Source organism: Cucurbita maxima, unplaced genomic scaffold, assembly GCF_002738345.1.
Source record: "Cucurbita maxima cultivar Rimu unplaced genomic scaffold, Cmax_1.0 Cma_Scf00679, whole genome shotgun sequence".
In the NCBI taxonomy this organism is placed as follows: Eukaryota; Viridiplantae; Streptophyta; class Magnoliopsida; order Cucurbitales; family Cucurbitaceae; genus Cucurbita; species Cucurbita maxima.
In genome coordinates, this window is record NW_019272695.1 from 1 (window position 1) to 13,674 (window position 13,674).

General features: G+C 30.1%; 1 protein-coding gene across 1 annotated transcript; it reads right to left on the reverse strand.

Annotated features, from left to right (window-relative positions):
- Window positions 1–4,883: 4,883 nt before the first annotated feature.
- LOC111474792 (auxin-induced protein 6B-like) lies at window positions 4,884–5,756 on the reverse strand. The gene has a single exon (XM_023119679.1). The coding sequence runs from the start codon at window positions 5,672–5,674 to the stop codon at window positions 5,222–5,224; it is 453 nt and encodes a 150-aa protein (XP_022975447.1). The 5' UTR covers window positions 5,675–5,756; the 3' UTR covers window positions 4,884–5,221.
- Window positions 5,757–13,674: the final 7,918 nt, after the last annotated feature.

Here is a 13,674-nt window from a genome sequence, read left to right on the forward strand (position 1 = left end):
AAAAAAAAAAAAAAATTTAATTTACAAATAAATATCAAAGTTATTATTATTATTATTATTATTATTTATTTTAGGTACAATAATATAAAGAGACAAGAAAAGGAACTTATTTTAACCTTTTGTTTTAAAGAGTCGGTGGAGGAAATTGATTTTGTTGATCAATTCCCACCAATTAAGCCCATGATTGTTACTATTTTCCAATATATATATATATATATATTTAATATATTCTTAATTTTGTATTATTATTATCTCCGACCTCAATTTTCATTACTCTATGACGTCGTGTGCTCAAAGCTAACTCGTACGCTACTGAATTCCACGTTATCGGTTGAGAAAGAGAAAACCTAAAAATACACCTCTATGACGGAACATCATAAATGAAATCAATAAAGGACGGTAGCTCGTTTCTGTAATGCAGGGTTTTTTAATTCCCGACTATTTTAATAAATAAAAATGAATCAACCCGAATCATAAATGAAATCAATAAAGGGATAGTAGTTCGTTTCCGTAATATAGGGTTTTTCTAACTCACGACGATTTTAATAAATAAAAATGAATCAACTTTAACCAACCCAAACTAACCCGAACAAAATTCAGTGGACGAACGTTTTTTTCGAGGACAAGATATTAAATGAAATCAATGAACATGTGGTGATGGAAGCAATTAGTTTTTACATGGGGACTGAGTTTGATAGAACAAATCTCTTGTCATTCTTTATAGAATCAGAGGACCATTGGCCTTAGGGTATGTGCTTTTCTTGCTGGCCTATTATATTATCTACTCCCTCACCATCACACAATTACTTTTATTTCCGTCCACAAGAATTTCGTCTTCGATTATTTTGAAAGATTCAATTTTTATATCGACCGGAAGGTTTTCAGTTGAAGTTAGGATGCTTTTCGTTGTGATATTATGAACATGAGTGAATCTCTCAATACCGAATTTTTTGGGTCGAACCCTAAAAGTTCAATTTTTATATCTGGGTCGAGATGTGGTTCTTCAATTTCGTCATTTTTTACTTTTCCAGTATCTATAGACACAAAAGATCAGTTGAAATACAGCTTGTCATTAAGCTCGAGTCACACAGGGTGGGAGATCCCACATCGATTGGAGAGAAGAACGAAGTATTCTTTATATGAGTGTGGAAACTTCTCCATAGCAGACACGTTTTAAAAACCTTAAGGGAAAACCCGAAAAGAAAATCCCAAAGAGAACGATATCTACTAATAATGGACTTAGACCGGCTTAGAAGATCCATGACGTACTTTTGTTGAGTTAGATGCATACCCACTTTTGAATATTTACATAAAATCGAGATATCGATATTTATAAATGACGTATATTTCTTGGTAAACGGGAATTAAATAAGATGGGGACAAGATGTCTAAAGCAATTATGCTTTAATTGCAAAAAAGGGTCCTCACAAGTCTATCAAATCAGTTTTCAGATCAAAAGTGCTGGAAATTTTGTTATTATGCCCTTCTTATTTTCCAGTTGTCTTCATGTTCTTTCTCCATTTTTGTCTATGTGGCCATTGTCCCACCTCAAGTACACACCATTTTCAATCAAACAATGAAAAAAACAACACCAAAAAAACTCGGATCGAGTTGAGCTACTACTGTTTATTTCAGACGTTCATATCCTAAATTTGTAACCCTGATTGTTAAATAAGTTGATTGGGTTCAGTTAAGGTTGTTTAGTTCAGATGTTTATGCCATGGAATTCGTAACCCTGATCGTTAAATAACTTGATCTAATTCAGTTAGAGTTGTTTAGTTCAAATGTTTATGTCGTGGAATTCGTAACCCTGATCGTTAAATAAGTTGATCGGGTTCAATTAGGGTTGTTTTGTTCATATGTTTATGTCGTGGAATTCGTAACCCTGATCGTTAAATCGGGTTCAATTAGGGTTGTTTTGTTCATATGTTTATGTCGTGGAATTCGTAACCCTGATCGTTAAATAAGTTGATCGATCAAGTTTGTCAAACTGATATTATACCGAACATGCTAATTGAAACCCTAACATGTGCTAAAAGGGGAAAAGGAAAAAAAAAATGATATTATACCGAACATGCTAATTGAAACCCTAACATGTGCTAAAAGGGGAAAAGGAAAAAAAAAATCGAGCTTTTGAAAGGTTTGACGAGTTGAATTCCAAGTCAAGCATGACACCTAAAAAATACAAAATTTGATGAGGTTGGTTAGAGTTGGATAAGGTACTTAATATCATTATATGTATTGCATGTGCTTCTATCTACCTTTATTTGACTCTAGGTCTTTTCTTCCGATAATCAAGTTTGATTTATTCGAGAGAGATTTTCGGTTTTAGGGTTTGGGTAGCAAAACCGACCCTACAAAACTTTAGACAATGACCCACAATTGTAAATTATTTTCAAATTTGTTAATTTTAAAATATACTCTTCTATAATTCAATATGAACGGTATGTGACCAAACAGACTTGGGAAGGGCAAGAACTAGGATTGTTCCTATCATGATAGAACATGTTGTTTGATTAAACCCTGACTTTGGATTTGTATGGAGAAGAACTGTAACTGTCTAAGTCCACCGATAGCAGATATTGTCATTTTTAGGTTTTTCCTTCAAGGGCACTCTCGTAAACGGATAGAATAAACTAGAGTGACAAATATGTTAACTCGAACAATTCCTTCAAGGGCACTCTCGTAAACGGATAGAATAAACTAGAGTGACAAATATGTTAACTCGAACAATTAGATTGGATCTAAAGAATGTGTTAACTCGACCCAACTCAGCTCATGAACACCTCTATCGATTACGTATTTATTTCAATGATTTAAGAAGATTAAAACTTCTAAAACCGTAGAAACGATATGGAAGATCAAGAAGTTTATTATATAATTATAAACTTTGGTTTAATTTAAAATATATAGAAATGAGAGAGATGGGTAGGGTATCCCTTGTCTATGCTTTCCATGTCTCTTTCTTCTTAATTTCTTTCTCTTAGTCAACCTTTGCATTCTCTTCTTCTTTTTCTATGTTCTTCTATAATAGTTCAAACCCGTCTAAGATGGATTAGGGTTGGGTAGTTCGAGACATATGAACACTATTTTTGTTCGTTCGCTCTCCTCTCCAACTCTCCAACAAACGTGGGATCTCACAATTCTTCACCCCTTTCAGAGTCTAGTGTCCTCGTTGACACTCATTCCTCTCTCCAATCGATATGAGACCCCCACCAAATCCACCCCTTTTGGGGTAGGCGTCCTTACTGGCATACTGACTCGTGTCTACCCCCTTCCAGGGAAGAACCTCTTTGGTGGTACATCGCCCAGTGTTTGGCTCTGATACCATTTGTAATGCCCCAAGGCCACCAAAGTTTTTAAAACGCGTCTCGAGGGAGAGGGTTCCACACCCTTATAAAAGGTGTTTCGTTCTCCTCCGAGCGTCTAAAGGATTCAAAAGGAGCCTCCAAAAAAGGCTTAGATGCTTGGCTTTTGAAGGGAGAGGGTCATACAAAAGCCTCAAAGCCCAACATTTAGAGGCCTAACACCTCATTTAATCTTAATTAAATCAAACCCTAATTAAGGTGCTTTATATTCCCATAAAGTGGGACTCCCAAATGGACCCACTAAATCTTACGTGGCAGCTCATCATTGGCTTAAACCTTAAGGATATTATTTATTTAATTTACCTTGCAATAATTTAGGAACATTTCAATCAACCTGTCAACCTAAAGCTTATCTCCAAAATTAAAATCATAATCAATCATATTACCAAAAAATTAAATTAAATTAAATTAAATTAAATTAAATTAAAACGAAGCTTATCTCCAAAAATCAATAATTCAATACCTTTCATTAAAAAAATTGAGCATCACTTTTTTAAACTTTTTTTTTATTAAATTAATTATGAAAATAATTCTTAAGCTGTCTTTAGCGTCGATGATGACATCGTGAAGTAAGTTTATAGCTGATGTTCTTTTCGATCTTATTTGTAAACGACCAATCACGTTCTCACGTTCTTTTGTTGTATAATTTTAAAAATTCTACACATAATTAGATAATGAAATAAAATGAAATGACGTAAAAATGTTTGTATAATTGTAATAAAATAAATTAAAAAGCAATAGTTAATATAAAAAATAGGATTAAGACAGCTAATTCTCTTTTAAACAAAATTTTATTATCTAATATAAAATATAAATTTGTATTTTTAAAAAAAATATTTATATTATCCAATGAAATTTCTTGTGTTTCTTAAATTATTAAAAATGGTAAATGAAAATTTAAAAAATATAAAAATGAAAAAAAAAATAAATAATATAAGAATGATAAAGTTAATTTATGACTTCTTTTAGTTTTTTTATAAATTTGTTGGTTCAAAGTGAATTTTAAAAAAAATAGTATGAGAAATAAATTATTTTAAGTAAAACATTTAAATTCAAATTCTAAAAAAAAAAAAAAAAAAAAAAAATTCTTTCGATGAAAATGACTAAAATACCCTTGCAAAAAACATAATTCAATTCTTTCCAACACCATAATTCACTTTAAAAAAGATAATAATACAAAATTCAAATATCCAACTTTTTAAATAATTATTAAATTATAAAAATATCGATGTAGATATAAATATAAAGTTTTAATTTTTATAAATATTATCAATATAATTAACAAAAATTTTTAAATTAATAATTATGTTGAGACATTGTTATAAATATTTACATACACATTAAGATCAATTAATAATTTTATTTATGTAGATTAAATAGGAAAGTAATTAAAATTTTAATTTAAAATTAAAAAAATACCAACAATTTAAATTTAAATTTATAATTTAATTTTAAATTATAACGAACATGAATTATATTAAAAAAGTATTTCATATTGTAACTAATACATTTAAATAATAATAAAATTATTGACTTTTTCATATAAATTAGTGAGAAATGGGCAACCCATATACAAGAAGTAATCCCAAACCCGACCCATTCGACTCGAGCTGACTCAATACCCGAGGGACCGAGTTGACCAATTTGATCAAGTTGATCGAGTTAATTGATCTCGCTTATCCAATTTTAAATAAAGAAAACAAATATATTGTAAATAATAATATTCCCTCTTTTTCATTCAAATCAAATTTCAAAAGAAAAAATAAATAAATAAAAAAGTTAGTCTAGTGAGTCCAGTTGAACTCGGCCGAGTCACCAGCCCGAGTCGCGATCTTCTATAAGTCCCCTTTCATCTAGCAGACTGATTTATCGGCGAAGTCAAAAAGCAACGGCCGAGATTCACGGAGGAGACTAGTCGGGGAGTCGACGTGGCAGCGGCGGCAAAAATCCGGGAGATTCAAGAACCGACCAGACTCGGACCGGGAAACGGTCCGAAGAACCTCTTCGAAAACCGACTCGTCACAAGGAATCGCAAGAGGACCTTGGTTCGCGAATCCGTACTCTTCTTCGGCTTGCAAGAGAAGCTTCTTGAAGATCGGATGGTTCAAGTACGTCGCTCGAACAACGAACCGTCGACAACTACTTCCGACGCAGACGGCGACATGGCCGGCCGGAACATCCGACGGAGTATCACCGGCGGAGCGAGAAGAGGCGGTGACGCGAGCTTTCCTCCGCCACCGCTGCAGCATCTGGCGGATACTGACGATGCGGCGGATGTTGTTGGATTTAACGATTCCGGTGGACATTTTCTCTGATTTGGAGAGTTTGATTTTCTCGGGAAAGTGAGGGAAAATGGAGCGTCTGTTTTGATTTGTTGGAGGATTTGGGTTTAACGCTTTATATATAGGGGGAATTTTGAAGTGGGATGGAAATGAAAAAGGGCCTGAAGTTGGAGATAATTACGAGATTGGGATGTTCAAATTTTTGTTGCCAAGCCCATGTGAGGTGTAGCCTTCATTAGACAAAATGATTTAACGTGCAATTAGTTTACTAATCTCTTCTTTATTTCCTTAATTAAATATTATATACAATATTTTATTTATTTTTTATTTTCTTAATTCAATATTTACCTACAAATTTTAGAAACGGTAACTAATTCAACAACAAATTTATAGACTTTTGTTTTAATCTAATCCGTCTTTTCCTAGCAGCGGACTGCGATTGTGCAGCACTCACTTCTCAGCAACAAGTGAGTTAAGTCAATACGTTTGCGCGTCGCCTACAACCAGACAACGTATGCTCGAGCTTCTGACCCTAATTTAAGGAGAAAGCTCTAGAAAACAGGTTAGAGAGATTTTCACGTATGCTCGAGCTTCTGACCCTAATTTAAGGAGAAAGCTCTAGAAAACAGGTTAGAGAGATTTTCGAGAGAGATTTTCGAGAGAGAGTTTGAAAGCAAGATTTAGTGAGAGATTGAAAACAGTGTATGGAAAAACTATTCGAGTATGGAAAAATTAACAACTAGTTGTATCTATGGGGCAGTTTTTATTTTATTTTATTTTATTTTTATTACTAATTGATATTTTTAAAAGTTTAATATTGTCCACTTTTCCCCTAAGCATTTACGACTTTATTTTTTTTTTTCATCCAAAATGTCTCATACTAATAAAGATAAATGGAATGTACGATTAAAGAATAGATACATGAATAAACCGACACCACATCTAAACGAGAGTAATTTTGATCATGTCTCCGGAAAACATCAGGATTATAGTTGGTTTAAACATAATTCAGCTAGTTACAACATATTTGATATCTTATAAATATTTATTATTAAAAAAAAAAAAGTAAATTTTAGCTAAAATGGATGATTTTCTAAAATTAAAAATAAATAAATAAATAAAATCTTATGAAAGATATGGTTTTATCATTTTTTTTTTAATTTACTTTAATATTATTGTTTTTATTTAATTTTTTGCAAAATACTTTACCAATGGACCACAATATCTTACACTAAAATTCGTTCGCAAATCGAGGATTTTTTGCAAAATACTTTACCAATGGACCACAATATCTTACACTAAAATTCGTTCGCAAATCGAGGCATTTAATTCCAAATCTTTTTCTTTTATTTATCACTTTTTTTTTCAACCACATTAATATTATAGTTTGTATAGTTTGATTATATATATATATATATATATATATATATATAATCTCGAGCTATAAAAAAATTTACAACCTATTCGATACTTTTTATAATTCAACTTATTCAATATTTTTAAAAATTTAAGAATAAAATTAATGTTAATATTTGAATTTTTTTTTATTTAGTTCATATTATATATAAGATTTTAATTTAGTTTATAATACAAAGGTTCGAATATTGTTAAGATCGAGAAATAGAATTGAGATCAGAAGAATGTTTTGTTTATAATACAAAGGTTCGAATATTGTTAAGATCGAGAAATAGAATTGAGATCAGAAGAATGTTTTCATTGATATTCATAAACTTTAAATAAGATAGAGGCTAGAAACTAATATCTACTAATAAAAAAAATATAAACTAATTAAATATAGAGAATAAAATAAAATATACTATCAAATATTATATTTTCATAAACAAATATAAACTAATTAAATATAGAGAATAAAATAAAATATACTATCAAATATTATATTTTCATAAACGAATAATTTTTTTTTAAAAAAATAACATAATCAAATTTTAAAGTATCATTGAATGAATTAATAATTTAAAATATGATTAATATAATATGATCCAAAATTTAATCTTTTAAAATTTATTTTTATTGATATATTTTCGTAACGAGAATGCTAATGGAGATTGAAATTAATATTTGAAAATGTTTGGACCAAATTGTAAATAAACTAAAATATAAGGATCGAATTTACCATCGAAGTCCAAGTTAAATATGCATTCAGTGACTATAAAGAAGGATAAATAAGTAATTCAACAAACAAAATGTGGTCCCCACAAGCATGGCCACAGATGAATCTAGAACTAAGGAGTTAGATGAAAAAAATTTGAAGCAAATATAATAATAAAATAATAAATATATTTTTTCTATATAATTAACTAATTAAGTATTGAAAAAAAAAATTGCTAAAATAAAAAAAATAAATTTGGTTTAATTTTTTAATTTTAATTTTTATTCTTTCCATAAATTTTAACTTTAATCCCTAGGACTAGTTTATTTTTTATTTTTATTAAATATATATATATATATATTATTTATGAGTCATTATATTATATTCACGTAAAAGTATATTTTCTTGCATGAAAATTATTATTATTATTTATTTAATTTGGATGAAATTTAATTTTGAAACACTAAATTTAGATTTATTGAAAGTATAATTGAGGGTATATAATCTAATAAAAATAAATTTAGTTTTTAAATTTCTAAACTTTAAAAAAATATTTAATAGAAATTTTAAACTTTAAAAAGGTGTTTATAAGTAAAAAGATATGTAATAAATTTTAAAATTTAAATTTTGTATTTAATAGATTTTTTAATTTTTCTCTTATTCATCGTAATATTTTTTATAAATTAAAATGGAAAATTTGATGCAAAATTAAATTTTATAAATTTATTAGAAACAAAAATAGAAAATTAATTTTAAAAAAAAATTAAACCATTTTTTTAGGTTAAGGTTGGGTGCATGGAGGCAAAGACATTTGAGAAAACAGAGCATGAATTCATAGTATGAGACAAAGTGTTTGGTAGACAGTAATCTCTCCATAAACTTTAAATTAGCTTTCAAATCTCATCATATCAACCTTAATTAATGTTAATTCATGTTTTTTAGTTTCACTTCCATTGAATCTATCTTCTTCTTTTTGTTTTTCCCTTCTCATCATCCACAAATAATGTTTTTTATTCGGGTCGGGAATGCACGGGTTGGCTAATCACCTGATCCAAAAACTAGTTCAGATTGTAGAAATCGAAATCCGAACGAGACAATCTCCATGTAATGACCCCAAAAAAAAAAAAAGTTATCTCACATCAGGTATGTTGAGAAAGTGGGGAGTTGAACTCTACTATAAAACGGAGGTCCCTCATTCCACTTGAACGGTCGAAGAGTTGAAACTAGTAGGAAATTATCCTAACATATCAAACCCAAGTCGGATCAGCCAAAATATTGTGGAACCCTTTGGAAATCGGCGTTGTTACACTCCGATAGAGGATTTTGACCCATACTCGTTCTTCAAAGATTTTGAGCTCGATAAACATCATATATAATACTCAACATAATTCTTACGAACACAAATTTCAATATTATAACGTAGCCTTTTGCACTTAAAAATTATTGAGGTAGAATATAGTAAGGTAGGAATTTTAGCAGACCCTAAACCCTAAACCTCTCAGTGTCGAAGTTGAGAATATAATCTCGGTCCCCAACATCGTTTAGCTTACGGGGAGAAATCTCTCTCCACTTTCTCCCTCATTTTCCGTTAAAATAGAGTTTTTCCACCTCGTTCAAAGCTGATCCCCACGAGTTAAAGGACATAATCGTACTCATTTTCTTATAATCAAAGTTTTAGACCTCGATCCCACGTCGGTAAATAAGAATTATACAATTATTACTATTTTAAAAAAAACATATTTTTTTAGAACAAACAAATAAGATTTGAGAGAGATTATGGTTTGTTTGTGCAGTTGAAAAAACCCACATGATCTCAAACCTCTGACCAAACTGTTGGACTTTATGTTATGTTTTTTTCATTAATTTATGTATTTTTGTATGATTTGCAAACTGCCATTGCCAATATTCAAACTATATGTTCCAAACACAATGTGGATTCCATCATTAAATACTCTCAATATTCTTTTAACTTTGGCCTATAAAACTATGTTTGTTTCAAGGTATTTGTCTTCCAACTTGTTTTTTTTAATAATTTTAAGATCAAATGTTCGTGTTTTTTATTTATTTATTTAAGATTTGTTCGTTAAATGAGTTACATATAGATTAATACCATGTTATGAATGAATAGATTGATATCGTTGAGTTAATGCAGCTCAAGAAGAAGATAAATAGTTTGACTCCTCGAAAATAGGGCTAAAAGAGCTTGACTGAGTACGGGTAAGGGTGTTCGTAGATTGAATTAGTTTGGGTTGAGACATTTTTTTCTTGACCAAACACAATTGTTCGAATCGTAAATGTAATAGCTCAAGTCAACCACTAGTATATATTGTTCGTTTTTGCCTGTTAAGTATCGCCGTTAGTCTCACAGTTTTAAAACGCGTCTACTAGGGAGGGGTTTCCATGCACGTATAAAAAATGTTTTGTTCCCCTCTCCAATCGATGTGTGATATCAGCTAACACCAGACGGTGTGCCAACAAATATAAAAACAATGTCCTTCAATTATCATTTTTTTAAAATGTTACGTTATAAACCATAGGAATAAATTTCGAAACAACAATCTATAAAGGAATCATATTGTTGTCTATCAATTCAAGTTAGGTTTAAATTCGGCCATGTGAGCTTAGGCTTAAAATATCGAACATTTTAGTATTAAAAAAATGGTTATCTCGACCTATAACTACACATGCATCTCAACTATATATTAAGATTATTGTATGAGTTAATATGTTGGATAAAATTAATAATTTTAAAAAAAAATTTAAAAAATACTCTTACCATTTATATTATATTTAAAAAATACTCATAAAATTTTAAAAATAACATGAACATATTTTACCGTTATAAAAAAAATTCAAAAAATCGTAAAATTTAGACAAGAATCATCCGTCGACATCTCATAGATTATCTCCAAACTTTTTAACGTTACTTTTGACACCTCATAGATTATCGACATTTCATTGTTTTATTTTTTTAAAAAAATAATAATTATTAGTCGGTATAAGTCAAAGTTGGGTAATAAGTGAATCCAATTCAAATTATCGTTCAGAAGTTAGGTTCTCTCAATTGTTTAACATTACGGTGCCACATTAAATAACGATTGCGATCAGAATTTATAATCATCTTCATCTAACGTGTATCTTAATGCTTGATTATATTACTCCCAATCTTTATGGTGGTCTGGAAATAACTCAGTGGAGAAACGAGCTAAATTTCACGTGTAATACGTGAAATTCATCTAATTTTACCTAATAAAATGAGGACTAAACAGTCTATATTAATTTGTTTGATAGTGATTATGCGGATAAATGAAGTATTAACAAAGAATCTGTAAATATAATCGTCATGTACTAACCCTAATTCACCCGAGAAAATTTTACAAATTATTTCATAGACGTTTCCGGAGTTATAAATTCCGATACAATTATTTTAACTACCAGAAAAATAAATAAATAAACCATTAAAAAAAATAAAAAATCAAACAGATCTAAAGCAATTTTTTTAGTAATTATTAATTTTCAGAGTTAAAAATTAAACATTAAAAAAGACAAATAAATTAATTTTTTTTTTCTTGTTTTCCTTTTTTGCTAACTCCCACGATGTCTTGTCTGCATAGGTTCTTGTTTTTAACATAACAAAAATAATTAATTTTTTTTAATAAAATTATTATTATTATTATTATTATTTATTTTTGAAGATTTAGGGAATATATGATGGGGCCAAGCTTCATTTAGATCTAACTAATTTGAAATAATATTAATAATTTTTAAAACTTATTATAATGTTTTGAAATCTTTATAAAGTTTGTTATTATACTTTTATTATTTTAATTAATTATCCTAAAGTGGTTCTTAATTCATGAACCGTTTAAATTTTATTGAGGCACTAATTAAGGGAATATCACTAATCATAATTAAGACTACTTAATTAGTGACATGTTAATCATCATCCTTGTAATGTTGTTCAAAATGTTTGAACATGATTAGGTGTATAATTTTGATTTTGTTCTCATTTTTAGTTTAAATTAGTGTTGATTGAGAAAAAAAAAATTAAATGTATAATAAATTTTTGGTTAAATTACAACTTTGGTCCAATGATTATCTTGAACAATTCTATGCAGACTGGACTGGCGTCCCGGGATTACCCCTCTGTGACCGTGTAGCTCCAGGGCAATCTTCCATCTGGACCGATGGTCAACAATCACCTAAAGAATGAAGAATGGGATGAATATAAAAATAATCAGTAAGCAATCTAATGGTAGGTTCTCATAACATGTCTTACCTCAGACTTTTATGTAGGCTCTAAGAAGCTCAGGTCTAATCTTTACGAGCCAAATTTTACCTTGAACAGTTCTACTACAATGCATTACTATGCACATTTTTTTTTTATATTAACTTCATTACTTACATTCATGTGGTTAGGAGATCGAAAGTCGACCTTTGAGATGGTAATTAGTGTATTATTCGCTAAATTATGCTCAGATTAACCATAAATTGAAAGGAAAAAGTTCAATACACCAAATCGTTATCAAATTAGAACTTCATTTACGAATCTTGGTAATAAATAAAACCCACGATTTTTTTGAAAGAACAGATCGTTTCAGCTCGATACCGTCGAGAATTCTTGGTTTCTCACTCCCGGTTTATAAGAACAAAAGCTATGAAACACTATCACATTGAAGCATATAAAAACACCAAAAGACACAAAGTTGATGAAATGGTAGACAACCATAATGGAGAGGGTGAAGTTTTGAGATTTTGTTGCTATCAAAGAAAGCTTGTGTTTCAGACATTGCAATTTATTGACATTTTTAATCAAATCCTAATGATTTTGGGATCATGCCCTTCAAACCCCAAGGCTGTTTCAGACAAATCTAAAACAAACAGACCACTCTCATAAATATTTGATTCATTTTGCTTATTTCCACCCCTTAAAACCCTATAAATTATTACGTGAATTATTACGTGATACACGTTCGTGATCTTATGATATCTAGATAAATAATGAGTATATGAAAGAACGTAAACTACATCCAAATGAGACGGATTCTAAAGAGAGAATTGTTGATAAAGTCTTAAAAGAATTGAAGTTGATATTTATATAAACGAAGTGCAAAGTTCATCTTCATAGTCATAGAAACTCCAAAATCAAGTAGGTTTTGTTGTGAAGGAATTCTATGTTGGGTGACAATTTTTAGAGTATTTTCCTAGAAAGCATGTGCGGATAGTTTTCACTCTTAGAAGCACTTATAGTGTGAGATCCCATATCGGTTGGAAAGAGGAACGAGTGGTAGCAGGAACGCTGCGTCTCGAAAGGAGGTAGATTGTAAAATCCCCCGTTGGTTGGAGAGAGGAACAAAGAAAAATTCTCCCTAGTAGACGCGTTTTAAAACCTTGAGAGTGAAAAGGAAAGCCCAAAGAGGACAATATCTATTAGTAATGGGCTTAGGTCATTGCATATAGAGAAGTAGGTAACAACATGACCATATACCACATTGGTTGGAGGGAGGAACAAAAAAAAAATTATCCCTAGTAGACGCATTTTAAACCTTGAGAGCGAAAAGGAAAGCCCAAAGAGGACCATATCTATTAGTAATGAGCTTAGGCCATTGCATATAGAGAAGTAGGTAACAACATGACCACATCGCAAGAGATACACTAAAAAGTCAAGGTCATCATGTGTCAAATCTAAATTTCAAGTCTTGATCCGATTCTTAAGCACTGAGCGATACAGATCTATCTAGTAAGCACTTATAAACAAGTAGGTAGCATAACTATGTCGTAAAAGATGACTTGAAGCGTTACATATCTATTTAATAAGTTGACAGTCAGCACAATACAATACAAATAGGTTTGTAGATCTCAGGGATTAAACCAAATTTAAAGCTCCTCATGAACATAGTCTACCAAATTTATT

Coding starts and splice junctions, on each gene's coding strand:
- LOC111474792 (XM_023119679.1), bottom strand. CDS start 5,674: ATGTCCACCGGAATCGTTAAATCCAACAACATCCGCCGCATCGTCAGT.